Source organism: Cibotium barometz, chromosome 55, assembly GCF_041138505.1.
Source record: "Cibotium barometz isolate CiBa-2024 chromosome 55, ASM4113850v1, whole genome shotgun sequence".
Classification (NCBI taxonomy): Eukaryota; Viridiplantae; Streptophyta; class Polypodiopsida; order Cyatheales; family Cibotiaceae; genus Cibotium; species Cibotium barometz.
This window is the reverse complement of record NC_141100.1, coordinates 34830317-34847432: the sequence shown is the minus strand read 5'-3', so window position 1 is coordinate 34847432 and position 17116 is coordinate 34830317. Positions and strand designations below refer to the sequence as shown.

Sequence of the window (17116 nt, the reverse complement as noted above, 5' to 3'; positions counted from 1 at the left end):
ACAAGTTCCTTTTGAATTTAGAGGCATGGCTAGAATTTGAAGATTGGAGTTTCCTTCCCAGGGGGTCAACATCTCCACCACAAGAAGAAGAATGGGAAAAAGAAGTTGCGCTTCAAAAGAAAGGAAAGTTTTTAATAAAACATGGTAGCCTCCTAGAGAGTTCCATTCTTGACTGAGGCTATCATCATATACTTGGGTAGGTATGCTGTGTGTGCGCGGCGTGGTAGCGATTGGGTCTGCAGAGTCCCATTTGATCTGGTTGTCTTCATGGAGAAAACCAAAATTGGGGGACATATTGTCAATAGCAGCTGTGTCGTAACTCCTCTCTCTTCAATCGTGAAACGGAAAGTTGAGAACGTGTTGAAAAAGGAGGCGCACTTCATGAAACCAGGCAAATGACCCGCCCCTGCAAGAAAATAGAAGCCTAAAATGCACGCATAGATTGCCTATATAAACAGAGCTGCGCGACAAGGTGATTCCACAAAACACACCAATTTTAGCTGAATTTGGCGGAGGCAGCAGCAGCAGCAGCCATGGCTAGAGTGCAGGCGATACTGTGTGTAATGGTGACTTGCTGCTTCATTAGCTTCGGTAAGGCACCTATATTGATCTGTGTGTGTGTGTGTGTACTATGCGCGCTTGGTTTGACGTGAATGACGTCGTCTGCTGTCGTTACTTGCATATTGCAGAGATGATGAGAGCGGAAGCAACGACAATACGCATGCACAACCAGTGCAGCTCCACGGTGTGCTTCAAGTATTGGGTGCCCAACGTGGGCGGAGCATGCTCGGAGCAAGGCTCAGGCGGCACATGGTCGGTGGACGCCTCGGGGAGCTGGGTGGGGGCCACCATGTGGGCGATTACAAACACGGGGTGCGGCGGGCAGGCTTGCAACACAGGGCCTCCCTCCGGCGTCACGCAATTCGAGATTACGGTCGACAGCAGCGGCGGCAACGACTACTACGACATTTCCAAAATCGCCGGCTATAACGGCGCCATGAGTGCAGTTCCCACCAACGGCAACTGCCCCACCGTCGAGTGCACTGACGCCAACTCCGGCGCCTGCTACTACACCGGAGGCCCCGACGAGACCAAGGCCTGCGCCACGGGCACCGACTACGACGTCTACATGTGCGCCTCATGAGCTCCATGCCACTTGTGTTATGCATGCATGCCCTTTACTAAATAATGTGGAGGTCCTTTGTAAAACTCATAGTAATAGGGGCGCAAAAAAATGAAAAATGGCCAACATCACAAAAGCTAAGCTTATTAGCATTTTAAAATAAAATTGTTTACAGAAGATGCACAAAGCTCTCTCTCTCTCTCTCTCTCTCTCTCTCTCTCTCTCTCGCAGTTGACTGGGATCGAGAGAATTTCTCCTCTCTATGACCGAAAGCTCTCTCTCTCTCTCTCTCTCTCTCTCTCTCTCTCTCTCTCGCGCTCTCGCCTACGCACATGTCTCTGACCATCAAAAGAGTGATCGATCGGACCACACTAGACGGAGTGGTATCTCACACATGATTCCAAAAAGTTCGACCGGTGGCAAAGAACTTGACGGACGTCGCCAGCACTTAGATGTCGTTAAATGCAATTCTCTCTCTCTCTCTCTCTCTCTCTCTCTCTCTCTCTCTCTCTCTCTCTCTTTTGTGAAGATGGAGATGGAGATATTTTCATCTCTCGATCAGTGCTGCCAGATATTGAGATTCTGACACCATAGAAATTTTCTATGCATCGAGAAAAAAATTCCTATCATGAGACGAATTTTCAAGAGCCTTTGTGGATCACAAGCTATTATTTTTTTCCATGTTGGGGAGCCGTTAGGAGCCATAGTGATTAATAAAGAAGTCTTCTCATATGGTGTCACAGCTTTCTAATAAATCCTTAGCTACATTTTGCTTCTAAAAGTGAGGTTTTTTCCTTCAAAATATGTTTTCCTAATTTATAAATAGCACATCTCACCATTACCCTAAGCAATTATATGTGCTTTAGAGGAGGGTCATCAATGGAAATTTAACCCTCTCTATTAACCAGATTATGATTGAGATGTGTAACATGTTTACTATGATTTCGAGTCTTTAAATTGTCATTTAATTTTACAAATGCTCCATCTTCTTTAATTTTTACCAATAATTGTTTAAGATGCATCGTTAAAACCACCAATCATCAAAAGATCCTTACTTTAAATGTGTTAGTCTTGCTATATCTATATCTATACTGAAGGAGAAGGAATGTGACTCCCACATGTCAGAAGCAGGTTTTTTTGAAGTTTTTCCAAGTTTTTTGGGGTTTTGTGGAGTGCTATTCCATGCAAAACTAGGCTTGGGGGGGTGGTATTATACACAAAACCACCTAGTTTTGCATGCAATGCCACTCCCTTGTCCCCTCACTCATCACTCATCTCTCTCACTCTCTACTCACCCCACCCGCTCTCTCACTCTCTACTCACCCCACCCGCTCTTTTGCTCACACCCCCTTGCTTTATCATGTCAAAGTTTGAGGATTTATCATGTTTTGTAATTTCTCGAGAGGTTTTCGAGATAATGAAATAGAATGAGAGAGAGAGAGAGAGAGAGAAAGCTATTTGGCCCATTAAAGCTATATTATTTATGCCATATGAATTAGAGGCTTGGTATTTTGAATCATTAATTTGGATTATGATTGGGATGTGTAACATGTTTACTATGATTTAGAGTCTTTAAATTGTCATTCAATTTCACAAATACTCACTAAATGCTCTCCTTTAATTTTCACTAATAATTGTTGTAGACGTGTCTTTGAAACCACCAATCATCAAAAGATCCTAACATTGGCTCTTAAAGCATCCAAAACAATCCTTACATGCATTAGTAGAGGAAAGCGTGCAACTCTACGGTGATAGCGTGGAGGTGGAGGTTGGAGGTTGGAGCTTAACAAGAAAGCTTGGAGGCCTCAAGGGACTCAAGTTTGAAGCATTGGTAAGTGCCCTATGACATTTGTGATCTATTGCTCATCCTTTAGGTGAATGTGTTGAGTTCCCTCTTGGAGGTGTGGTAGCCCATAACAACGGCCTTATCAAGCTTACTATGTTGTTGCTCAGGCACAAGAGCATAAGCAAGACAACCAAAAATATGCAAATGAGCCACATAAGGCTTCCTGCCATGCCAAGCTTCATAAAGAGTTTTAGACTGCAAGGCCTTGGTAGGGCATTTGTTAACACAGTTTATGCACATAGTTGCCTCTAACCAAAAACCATGAGGTAAATCTTGGGATTTCACCATACATCGTGCCATCTCTGTGAGGGACCTATACTTCCTCTCAGCCACACCATTTTGCTGAGGTGTGTATGGCATTGTACATTAATGCCTTATGTCTTTTTCAACCATATATGCATGAAATTCCTTGGACATATACTCCCCCCTCGATCTGAACGAAGGGTGCCAACCTTACATTCACATGCATTGTACATTAATGCCTTATGCCTTTTTCAACCATATATGCATGAAATTCCTTGGACATATACTCCCCCCTCGATCTGAACGAAGGGTGCCAACCTCTCAGCCACACCATTTTGCTGAGGTGTGTATGGCATTGTACATTAATGCCTTATGCCTTTTTCAACCATATATGCATGAAATTCCTTGGACATATACTCCCCCCTCGATCTGAACGAAGGGTGCCAACCTTACATTCACATGCATTTTTAGCCATGTGTACAAAGTGCCTAAAGCACATAAAAACCTCTGACTTCTGCTTTAATAGATACACCCAGCTATCTCTCGAGTAATCATCAATAAAAGTGACGAAATAGAAATTTCCCCCAATAGATACTGTCCTCATAGGACCACATACATCACTATGTATAAGCTGTAATTTCTTAATAGCTCTCAAAGATCCATCCTTTGGAAATGATGCCCGATGTATATAACCAAGAATACACTCCTCACATACATGTCTAGTAGGAGTCTCAAGAGTTGGCAACTCAGATGACACGATATCATGCCTTTGAAGGCATAACAAACTGCCATAATTCAGATGGCCAAATCATGCATGCCATAATTCTGCATGACTCATAGCACAAGTTGTAGAGACTAAGCAAGCATCATACTGCAACTTCTCAAATACATCCATCTTGTATAGGCCATGAAACAAGGTACCTAAGAAAATGATAGAAAAAACATCATTTTTATCCTGAACTGTACATCTATCATCCACAAATTTCACCATCTTAATACCTGGCACATATAAAACTTTAGAAAGAGTAAATGCGCCCCCATTTGTAGCAGCGAGCACAAATCTACCAACTCCTTTGAGAGGATCTGAGGCACCATTTGCACATGTGACAGTTCCTGCACTTGGATAGATTCCATAGATGAGAACACTTTTTTTTGTGAAGTAATGTGCTTATACTAGCACCAATGTCAAAGTACCAAGCATCTGATTCTGCCACCTCACATGCATATACTCTACGGGGTCACTCATAAATATGTAAGCATAGCCCGTGGGTTCAACATAAGGAGTTTTTAAATATCCGTTTTTACACTTTTTTTACATATAGAAGGGTAATATTTAAAGAGGGTATTTATAGATTGAATAGATAAAGGGTGTGTTTTATTCATGCAAAACTTACAGATAAGGGGTTTTTCAATTAGGCCTTAAACGCACGTGATATAGAGGATTTACATCTAGAGAATCCCCCAAGTGCATACATCATGAAAAGAAGGGTCATAACTACAAAAATGTACAGTTCATGCCCAAGCTACATCTTGAGAAAAACTTGTAGATTCCTTCTTCTCTGCACTTGGTGTAGATGCATCAGCCAACAACCATGCTCAATCTTTCTTTTTCTCCTTCTCTAGCCTTTTTTTGCACTCATTTATATAGTGCCCTTGTTTCATACGATAGTGACACTTGGCCTTCTTTTTAGGCTTAAAACCTTCTTTCTCTACATCCTTACCTGAGGATTCTAATTTTGGCTTATAGCCACCATGCGAAGAAGCTTTACTTTTGCCTTTCTAAGACTAGCAACAAAAGCTTGGTCACCAACTCGCATAACAAATTTGTTTTGCCGACTGCTCTTCTTGCAAGAGTATTGAAGCCAGCTCATCAAATGTAAGGGAATTTGGATTTCCCTTCATCATGAGTCTAGGGGTAGAGGCAAAACTCTAATAAGAATCCAGCAATGCATTGAGAACTTTGGGCACCAATGTACTATTAGGATATATCTCATCCACACTAGCGAGGTACTCCTTAGAATCTTTAATCTTGGTCAAGAAGCTATCCATTGAGTCTCCCTCATTCATGTGATCAGAATCCAATTATTTGCGCAGATATGTAACACGTGCTTCATTGTGCACCTAGTATAATACAGCAAGTGCATCCCATGCCTATTTTGAAGTCTTACATGACTGAATATGAGGAATAATGCTTCGCTTCACAGAAAGTGTAAGCAATGCATGTGCTTGTGCATCTCTTCAATCCCATCTCATTTGAGCAGCAGTGGGAGGTGCTGGTGGTGCATGTGGAGAATTCACATCTGTATTAGATTCTACTTTAGATGTGCCTGCAGCACCTAGTTGCACTGGTAGTTGTGAAATAGGACGAGTTTCACTACCATTGACCACATTCTAAAGGCCTTTAGCAACCAGTACATGCCTCATCATATAGGACCATAATCGGTAGTTAGTCCTGTCAAGTTTGTCCTCAGTAGACAACATATTGAATACATCAGTACTGCCAGCCATGTCTATCTACCAAATGCAAAAGCTTTCAACACACTGCAAGTACTGTCGTATTCACTAAATGCAACCCCGGATGGCTGCCAACTAGACTGTAAAGTGTATGAAAAATAGCATAGAGTAGAGAATAGAGTGTTACTGTTGTATGATGATCTGTAAGGTTCCTCCTCAGCCTAAAAGATTTGTAAGCCCTCATCTCAGTCCCCTGTAATCATCCCCTATTTCAGAATGCAAGAAAATATTGTTTTCCCTTGTTTTAGCCTAGTAGAGAGAGAGAGGTAATTCAAAACTGAGATATTTTTGGTTACAAAGTTTCTCCTAATATCTAAGATGAATTCCCCTAAAATAGAAGTTCAAAAAGAATTTTCCAATGTGCATTAGAAATTAGTTGAATATGTGTATTAAAGGCCTTAGCCTAAGGGTCCACATTTTCAGGAAATTTTTTATTAAGGTCCAAATAAGGTTTTAAAGAGCCAATAGGATTAATCCAAGTGTGGGGATGACAAAAATGCAAAGAATATAAGAAATATATCCCAAAAATGAGTAAATGCTCACATACGATGAAGAGTTGACTAAGTACTGGGTTTATTATTAAAAATGAAGGTTTATTACCAAAAAAATCAAAATTTGACACCTCAGTAAGGAGAAAGATGCCCCATGAAGTAGGCGCCTTTTTCTCATCATTACTTTGAATTTTTAATTCAAAAAATGAGATATTTTTATCTCTCCTCTCTCCTTATGCAAACTGGATTAAAAAAGGGAGCCAAACTGGATAAATCTTATTCAAACTAGATCAAACTGGAGCTGGAAGCCTCTAGAACTCAATTGGACTTGGTTAGTGGCCTCCCTCACCTGTAAATAGACCCTCATTCCTTTGTATTTTCATCTTTGAGAAATTACATGCTAGTATTATCTTCATTTTAGTGTAATTCTATTATCCCTCTATTTTGCCTCTACTTTTGGGAGCTTTGGATCTTCCTAATTCTTGGTGGCCAAACCTTGCTTTGTGGGCTTCACTTCTCTCCAAAAGAATCAAGCCAAAATCAAAGGTAAGCCTTAATTCAATGGTTTTTCTATCTTTCTCAATGATTTTCTTCTTTCCAATCCCTCTAATGCTTGGGAAGCTTTCAATTAAATGGTTTTTTCTTGAAATCAAGTTTTCTTAATGATTCATAATGCTTAAATGGTTTAATACTAATCTTTATGCTTGGTTGAAAGATCCCTGCCCCCTCCGCACAACGGATTCGAGGGTGCTAGCAGCAGCGAAAGTCGCACTCCTTGCGTGGGGCAGGGTCCCTCACTCGGGGGCTTGCCCACCCACGTATCTCCGGAGAGACTAATCCCTCGGTTCTTCCAAAAACCAAACCCGAAAAAACCTCCCTCACCCGGAAAGCACAGGCGATTCCTCCAGGATATTTTTACTCTAACGTAGTCAAGGTCATGACTCATTACTGACCAAACTGATCCGACTGAACTCGTAAGTCACTTGGTCAGATCAAGGAAGAAACTTACACTTGGATCATCGAGACCAACGCTTTTTTCCCCATCGAGAGGCACAACCGTTGATTCTTTTCCATAGAACAATTACTATCCGCCGGGATTTCCTTCATCTATTGTACTATAACAGAATTGAGTCTCATTTTACGGATCCCTTAGTCCAGCCTAACCCCATCCAGTCCCATGGCTTAGCCAACCGTCCAACCACTGTAGTGATGGGATCCAATTAGAAATTTGGTTAGGTTTTGTCCTAGGTACCATGGAAAATGGTTCCCAGGCCCCCTAGCCAGATATTCATGCAAACTTAAAGCTAGTCACACCATTTACACAGCCAATATGAAATTGCCTTTTTTCGCAGATTCAGATGTCTTTAAAACAGTCTTTTAATGAAACCATAGTATCAATGATCATAATCCTCCAAAAATATCCGATTGAATCCTAATTTCCAAATCATTCCTTCATGGGAGTACCTATGGCATCATTGGCAACCAGAACACCACCTGTCCACTCAGGGGCCTTCTAGATAGTTCCTAGCTCATAGTACTCGGCAATATATTCACTTATAAAAATGATGCTCATAGTACTCGGTAATATTTTCACTTATAAAAATCAAGATGGAATCTCCGTTGAAGATCAGCAAGATCAACCAACAGATCTATATAAAAAAGCCATGGACTCATCCGTTTGAGAACCAGCAAGGTCAATCAACCAGATCCATGCCCGGTTTCAGAAAACAACTCTTACTCCTTGATCTAATATCTTCCACGATGCACGTGTGGGTATCTTCGACGACCTAAAGCCCGAGCACCATATGGTGAGCACCCTCTAGGATCCTTCGTAGGTCACCTAGCGCTTCACTCATAGGCCGCTTCCTTGGTCCCTCATCCAGTGTACCGGAAGCTCACCATTTAAATTGAACCGAGGTTGGTCAAGACCTCGACCGACCTGGCTAACGCGAGACGTCCTCCGTTGACTCTCCGTCAGCTGTTGCAACTTTATCAATTAGGTCTCCACGACCTCAATCACAAGACGGTCAAAATGCTTCCCCAACATTATTGACATAAAATAGTCGTTTAAAAAGAGGTCATAAATACAGTTTCTATAATGAACTCTCGTCTTTCACATTGTTCCACATCCGTCCACATTACTTAATTCATTCACTCACATCTATCTCACATGGCATCACATCTCATTCATTCACATCTCATCCATTCACTCACATCTATCTGATTCACATGGCATCACATCACATTACATCTCATCCATTCATTCACATCTATCTGATTCACATCTATCTGATTCACATCACATCTCATCACATCTCATTGTAAACATCACATCCCATCCATCCATTCACATCGCATCCCATCCATCCATTCACATCCATTACATGACATCACATCCATTCACGTCCATCATATTTATTTACATCACATTCATTCATATCCATCACATTCATTCTCATTACCATCCCATCACATACATTCTATCCCATTACATCACATCACATCTATCCACATCATATTTCATTTACATTACATCACATCCACATCATATCTCATTCATACACATCTCATCTCATTCATCCACATCCATCCAACCATTCACATGTACGACTACCCACATCTATCCGTACATTCACATCTATCACTTCACATCCACATATATTTCACATTACATCACATCTCTTTACATCACACCACATCTTATCCGTATCTACATCACATTTACATCCACATCTCCTTTACATCACACCACATCTTATCCGCATCTACATCGCATTCACATCCACATCCCCTTACATCACATCACATCTCATTCTGATCCACATCCATTCATCCACATGCATTCTTTCACAAACACATCAACATCCCCTTACATCACATCACATCTCATTCTCATCCACATCCATTCTTTCACAAACACATCCACATCCATTCTTTCACAACACATCCACATCCATTCTTTCACATACACATCCACATCCATTCTTTCACATCCACATCCATTCTTTAAAATCCACATCCACATTCATTTACATCACATCACATTCTTTCACATACACATCCACATTCATTTACATCACATCACATTCTTTCACATACACATCCACATCCATTCTTTCACATATACATACATATCCCTTCTTTCACATACACATACATATCCCTTCTTTCACATCCACATCCACATCCACATCCATGTACTCCCCATCTCACCCTTTCACATATCCTCTCACCTCATTCTCATCTCATCATCCACATCCACATCCATTTCCATTACATCACATCTTATCACATCCTATTTTCATCTTATCACATCCATTCACATTCTATCGCATCCCATTTACATCTTATTACATCCATTGAAATCCTATCACATCCCATACAGATTTTATCGCATCCCATTTACATTTTATCACATCTATTCACATCCTATCGCATTCCATTTACGTCTTATCGCATCCTATTTTCATCTTATCACATCCATTCACATGCTATTCCCATTTAATAGCTTTTTCTAGTTTGATACCGATAATGGAACTTTTTCTAAATTTTTGCCAATTGCTTAGCCTAATTAAAGGTTCTTTTTCTCGACGACTATTTTCATATTTCTTCTTAATTCGTCAATTGAATTATATTCAATATTTCTCTTTTGAATAAAAGAATTCATGGGATTTACAGAAATCAACTCTACCCATATTTCAACTTTTGATAAATAATCATAAAATTAAATTGAATTATACTAAAAATTTCTCTTCTTCCCATTTAATTTCTTGGATCTCAATTACCATGGGAATTCCTCTTTCTGCATTTGATTATTTGCATTCCAATGTCATCGAAATTCCTCTTTTATCATCAAATATTTCTCATAAAATAAATTCATCTAAAATAAAATATCCCTTATTTCAATATGCTAGGAATTTCTCTTTTCCCATCTAAATGATGGAATTCCAAATGTTATAGGAATTCCTCTTTTACCATTTAAATATTTCTCATAGATCAAATAAATTTATCTAAAATTCATCTTTGAATTTAAATAAAATATCCATTAATTCCAATATGCTAGGAATTTCTCTTTTCCCATCTAAATGATGGAATTCCAAATGTCATAGGAATTCCTCTTTTACCATTTAAATATTTCTCATACATAAAATAAATTTATCTAAAATTTATCTTTTAATTTAAATAAAATATCCATTAATTTCAATATGCTAGGAATTTCTCTTTTCCCATCTAAATGATGGAATTTCAAATGTCATAGGAATTTCTCTTTTACCATTAAAATATTTTTCATAGATAAAATAAATTAATCTAAATTTTATCTTTCAATTTAAATAAAATATCCATTAATTCCAATATGCTAGGAATTTCTCTTTTTCCATCTAAATGATGGAATTCCAAATATGGGGAATTCCTCTTTCATCATAAAAATGAGGTACTAGAAATTCTTCTTTTTGCTAATTACCTATTTATGCATAAACATTAAAATCATTTTTTTCATGATTATGATGAGAATTATTCAATTGACCTAGGATGATTAATCCTAGAATATGGTAGGAAGTCCTCTTTTCATATTATGAATGAAAATGATTTATGTGTTAATTTTTCAGAAATTTTGCCATAGCTCCGCTGCTATTACTGATAATTTTTAATATTTTTGAAAGCATAAAGTTTAGTAGTACCATATAATAGAATAACTATTATTTGGATCAATACCCAATTATGGGTTTGATTTCCAAGTTTTCAATAAATTAAATAGCATAAAAGTATTAAAAAGCCACTTCTTTTTGGCCGCCTCAAATTTGATAAGCATAGAATTTACTTTCAGAATTGCTTCATGATAAGCATCATTTGAATATAGAATAGGTCATAGGAATGGCCATTCTTTGGAGGAGAGAGAGATATGCTTTAAAAAAAACATTTAATTTAGGTATAAATAAAAACTTTATAAAATTTATCACTAAAATTCTTTACAGAGTTTCAATTGCATTAAAGAGCCATTCAATTGAATACTTCTCAAGATTGAGAGGGGTTGAGAAGTGAGAAACATTTTGAGATTAAGAAAAAGACCATAAACTCACAATTTACCTCTTGTTTTGCTTGATTCTTTAGTCATTAGAGAGGCCCCCACCCAATCAATTGGTTAGTATGTTGAGGAAGGCTCCAAAGAAGGTTGAAGAGAGAGAGAGAAACTCCATTCTCTCCAAATTGTAGAGGATAATAAAAAATATCATTATTTCAGTATAATACTGGCATGGTATAGTTCTCATATTTTTTAACAAAGGGCTAAAGATCTATTTATAGGTGAGAGAGGCCTCTAACCAAGTCCAATTAGTTAGTTTGGTTGAATTTGGACTTTGGATCTAGTTTGGCTCCCTTTGGATTTGGTTTGATCCAGGAGAGAGGAGAGATAAAAATATCACGATATTTTTGAGTTTAAATTTCCTCCACACATATCAAATAGGTGCCTCCTTGAAGAGCCCCCTTCTCCTTACCAAGGTGTCAAAAATGTGTCATTATACCCAAAATATCTCATTTTTTAGTAATATTCATAGTTTTTTACTAATAAACCTTGTACTCAGTCAACTCTTCATCTTATGTAGGCATTTACTCATTTTTGGATATTTTTCTTTTTTAAAGTGGATTTATCTCCTCTCCACATTTGGATTGATCCTATTGGCCCCCATAGGAACCTTAATTAAACCATAATTCAAAATTTTTTGAAAATCTAGACCCTTAGGCTAAGGTCCTTTATACATATTTTTAATTAATTCCAATTGTACATTGGAAAGTTCTTTTTGAATTTTTGTTTCAAGGGAAACCATTTTAGACACTAGGAGGATTTTTATATCCAAAAATATCTCAATTTTGGATTACCTCCCTCTAGACATTTTCTCTCCAAGCCAAAATAGGGCAAAATAGGATCTTTCTTTTATTTCAGAGAGGGGAATAATTATAAGATTATAAGGGAAGGTTCTTACACCTATACACCTCAAAAGCTGGAGGGAGGAATCTTACATTAATTATAGTGTTTTTAGTAAACCTCTTTTTCTTGGAAAGATTAATCATCTTTATCGTTAGATCCTTGTTAGAAGAATGGTTCTTAATGATAAAGTCAATATCTTAATTAAAACTCTAAGCTTGACAAGCTAGAGAAAAAGATTAGGTATTTTTATGATTTTAATCTAGTAAAAATGATGATTAATTCTTTAAGCTTGTTTATGATTTAGAAAAATTCTATAAACTCATTTTAAAGTTGAAAGAGTGTTATGCTAACATTTTATATGAATTCTCCTATAGAAATGATGAATGGATGTTTTAAATCAAGAGAATTAATCATAATTATGATTATAATTATGTTTATAATTATGTTATGAATGCATAAATAAAATTTTAGCTTAAAAGAGGAGTTCCTATCACATTTCAATTATGTGTATTCATTTAAGTTAGAAAATTGAACATTCTCAGTAATTGCAGAGCGAGGCTATGGCAAACTTTTCATGAAAAAAAGAAAATTTTTATTTTTATGCATAAAATTAATAATACAAAAGAGAAATTCCCATCATATTCTAGGCCTATATATTTTTATGCAAAAAGAATGATTTTTATCACATTTATGAAAAATATTTTTTTATGATATTTATGCATAATTATTTAAATAGAGAAAGATGAATTTTTGTTATATTTATTTTTTCATGCATAAATTTAGATGCAAAAAGAGGAATTCCCATGATATTCAAGATATAAATATTTTAAAGATTAAAATAAGAAATTTTGGCATATTTTAAAATATGGATATTTTTATTTATTTAAAAGAGGATTTTTCATCGTACTGTAAGTAGAAAAATGCATGAATTAAATTCGGTATGAAAAAAGAAGTTTTCACCATAATTTCATGTAGAAAATTATGGTATATTAATAGTAAGGATCAAAATGAAGAAAAGAGTATTTTAAGATATTTTTATGTGAATAAATCAATAAAATGATGTATGCATATTCATAAATGGATTATTGGAAGGAGAGTTATCTTTATAAAAATCCAGTATTCTTGAATAGAACTATTTATAATTCTATTGTGACCAGGAAAGAATAAATTTTCATAATTTTGGATTTTTCTCTTACAATTGGAAATCGTCGTCGTTAATTTATCAGATAAATAGAAGAAAAATCCTTAAGAATCAAATCCGAGTAATTTATAGTAAGACCATGACCACGTGAGAATGGTGGGCCAGTAAGATGCTTGCCCATCTCTCGAACCAAAAATTAAGTAAAACCTTGTGACCATTCCCATTTCTTCAATAAGAAGAATGGACTACCGGCCGATTTACAAAATTCTCCTTAGATCCAAAATCATTGTCAGAAATTCATTGAAATTGATGGGTGGATTACCCTGTTAAGAGATTCATGATTTTTACTAAGAAAGTCTGTACTCGAGAAAAAGGGTCTTGTGGAATCAAATTCAACGGGAAATTATCACTTGCATAGAAACTCTGTTTTTTGAAAAGGACTCTCTTACACAAGAATGCTGGAGGAAGCATTTGGCCTATGGTTGAAACTAAGGAGAGTTTCGTTTGCAACAGTTTTGGCAGGGAGTTATCAAATGATGTCACTCGAAGTGGCAAAGCTTGCCAAGGTCTTGACCAGCCTCCATATGGTTAAAATGGTGTGCTTTCAGTACGATGGGTGAGTAGTGCCGATGAAGTGATCCCTGAGTGAAGTGCTAGGACACCCAAGGAGGATCCTAGAGGGTCTCACCAGGCGATGCACGGGCTCGCGGGTGGCTAGGATACCCATGCATGCGTATGTCAAGGAAGATATGGGTAAAACAATGGACTGGATATTTTGGAGGATTATGATTCGAAATACTATGGTTTCATTTTAAGTCTTCTTTACAGACTGTTGAATCTGTAAAAGGCAATTTCATATTGGGTGTGTAAGTGGTGTGTCAATTGTATTTTGCATGAGCACTATCTAAGGAGCCTGGGAACTCTTTTCCCTGGTACCCGGGACAAAACTCAACCAAATTTTTATATAAAGGAATCCCACCAATACAGTGGTTGGGCGGTTGGCTAACCATGGTCGATTGGGGTTAGGCTAGATTGGTGGAGAAGCACATGTCTACACTACCCAGCTAGCATTATCAAACCCTACATATAGTAACATGGGCATAGGAATCAAAGTGTTCCAAAATTACACCAAGGGGTGATCTCCTACCCTAGTTTCCTCACGAGGTAGTTTACCATGATGCACCGCACCACTCACTACTCACGATATCACTAAATCTAGAGCTGAGGCCTAGTTGCATGCTCTAGGTGGCACCATCAGAGGGTCTCGTACTCAGTCCTAGAACACTAAACCTAGTCTGTGCTACACCTGGACCAAGGGGAGGCGATTCCAACTTACGAGGTCTATGTTGGATCTCTGAGTCACCTTTTTACTGACATTTAGATTTGTTTTAGGGCCTAAATTTAATACACAATTATGATTCCTTCAACTTAATCTTCTCGTTCATTCCTAGGCTTTCTTTTCCTAGTTTAAGATCTAAATACAAACAATTCAATCTTTAAAACAACAAGTTTCAATTGGTTCAATTTATCCCTTTCTTTTTTAATTCATAAAGTTTGATATAAATGTCAATAAACATTTACAACATATCTTTTAGTTAACGAAAATCGTCAGCAAAGGGCCATCAAGAGGTGGACATCACTCTCAACTTCCTCCCAACATCAAGTATAATCTCAATTTCATAACGATGGTCACTAATTTACTGGACATTTAAGTATAGAAAAAACCATGAATTTAAAGTAGATACCACTTACTTAATCCCCTTAACCCTACCTTGAAGTTTGGCTTAATGAGCCCATGTAAAATAAGAAGAAATTGGCTCAACTAAGCCGGCGTGGGAATGGAAAACTCGTAGCATGATTTTAGCTCTTGAATCTTCAACTAGAACGAGAATAACTAAATTTGAGCTAATGGCCGAACTGTAATCTCTACTAGTTCTCAAAAGGAGTAGGGAGGGCTAGCGTAGTCTGATCAATCTTAACCATAAATAACTAAGCATCCTCAAGGTTTCCTACGCCTCAATAAACCACTCCCAAGCTCTATGCAAGGGAGGGCTACTCTCGCCAGTTGCCTAGACTACACTCTGCTCCCTGAAATGCTATGCTCAATCAAGGACGACCTATGATGGTCTCTTTCCCCAAAAAACTTTGGAAAGTTTTTGTCGAGGTCTCCTTTGTTTGGAGAGTCAATCCAATGAGATCAGTTTTGAATAATAACCACTTTCACGAGCTCAAATTGGGGTGAATAACCATTTTGGACGGACGGAATGGTTCGGGCTAATAATATTGAAGGCATCCATAAGATGATTGATATGAGGAATAAGTGGGTATTCCTCACTCGAGACAACCGGCTCTAGGTAAAAGATTACTTGATGAGTCAAATTTTCATGATTACATACTAAGCTACTTGTAACTATTATATCTATACAAAATGTAGACAACGTGTATATCTAGCTTTGTAAATACAGGGGTTTCAAATCCCTTTCACATTTTGATTTATTTGGTCTCTCTCTCTTGTTGAAATTAGGGTTAGCATTGCAAGAATGCACACACACAAGATGGAGAAGCTTGAGAGCACACAAAATCACTAGATTAAAATAAACAAATGTGTGCCAGATACAAAAGATAAGTATACACCCCAAAATGAGTAGATAAGAGGGTGTACATACGCACAGGAGAAAAAACCTCCTAGTGAGGAAGAAAGTATTTCGGAAGTGCTAAGTGTGTTCACACACATCACGATTCACTACCATATAATGCTACAAACCTCCCCTCGAGTGATGATGTGAACATGTACAAAGTATGGGCAATCAATCCTGAAAAGGCAGTAAGCCCAAAGATTTACGAAAAGCTTCAAACTTTTCATGAGGAAGAGCCTTCGTGAATAAATATGCCATGTCGTCATGTGTAGGCACATAGACCAAGCTGATCTCTGCTATAGAGAGTCTTTCCCTGACATAGTGGTAATGTACCTCAATGTGCTTAGTGTGAGCATGAAACATTGGGTTCGTGCGAGCATGAAACACTGGGTTCCTTGCTGCTAATGCACTCTGGATGTCCAGTGAAAATCATAGTGCTAGATGACTGTCCAACACCCAAATCAGCCACAAGACGTCTGAGCCACATACACTCAACTGTGGCTGTAAAAAAGGTGATAAAAAATACTTATTTTCTCTATTTGGGGATTCATAATGGCTAAACTTGAATCTCTCCATGAAGTTTCAAGTCTTTGAAAATAGTATAAGAAAATAAGTTATGCTTTGAATTATCAAATTCTTCAAACAATGCTAGTAGTAAAGGGACATTAAGGTTTCTTGCTAAAAGACTAGTGTTAAAAGAAAGATTTTTAGAGACTAGTGTTAAAAGAAAGATTTTTAGAGACTAGTGTTAAAAGAAAGATTTTTAGAGACTAGTGTTAAAACAATGCTAGTAGTAAAGGGACATTAAGGTTTCTTGCTAAAAGACTAGTGTTAAAAGAACAATGCTAGTAGTAAAGGGACATTAAGGTTTCTTGCTAAAAGACTAGTGTTAAAAGAAAGATTTTTAGAGACTAGTGTTAAAAGAAAGATTTTTAGAGACTACGCATAAACAAATTACTCCTCAGAAAGATATCAATGATCTTTTATTATTAGAAAAACGAACTATAACTATTATTCAAGAATTAGTTGAAGGTAGTGGCTATCCAAGAATTAGTTCAATGTTGACATATTCAACAGTAACTTTTTATGCTATTTTATCTAATTAATATAAATTGATGAAATGCTAGCTAGGTAGATTTGTATATATTGTATTTTGCTTGAGAGCATTTTATAAAAAGCAATCCTATCTCTTATCTAGT

At 37.3% G+C, this 17116-nt stretch overlaps 1 protein-coding gene across 1 annotated transcript; it reads left to right on the top strand.

Annotated features, from left to right (window-relative positions):
- The first annotated feature begins 533 nt into the window (after positions 1 to 533).
- Positions 534 to 1144, top strand: LOC147607665 (pathogenesis-related thaumatin-like protein 3.7). The gene is made up of 2 exons (XM_086790794.1): positions 534 to 591; positions 690 to 1144. Exons 1-2 carry the CDS (start codon positions 534 to 536, stop codon positions 1142 to 1144), a joined length of 513 nt encoding a protein of 170 aa, XP_086646920.1.
- The last annotated feature ends 15972 nt before the right edge of the window (positions 1145 to 17116 follow it).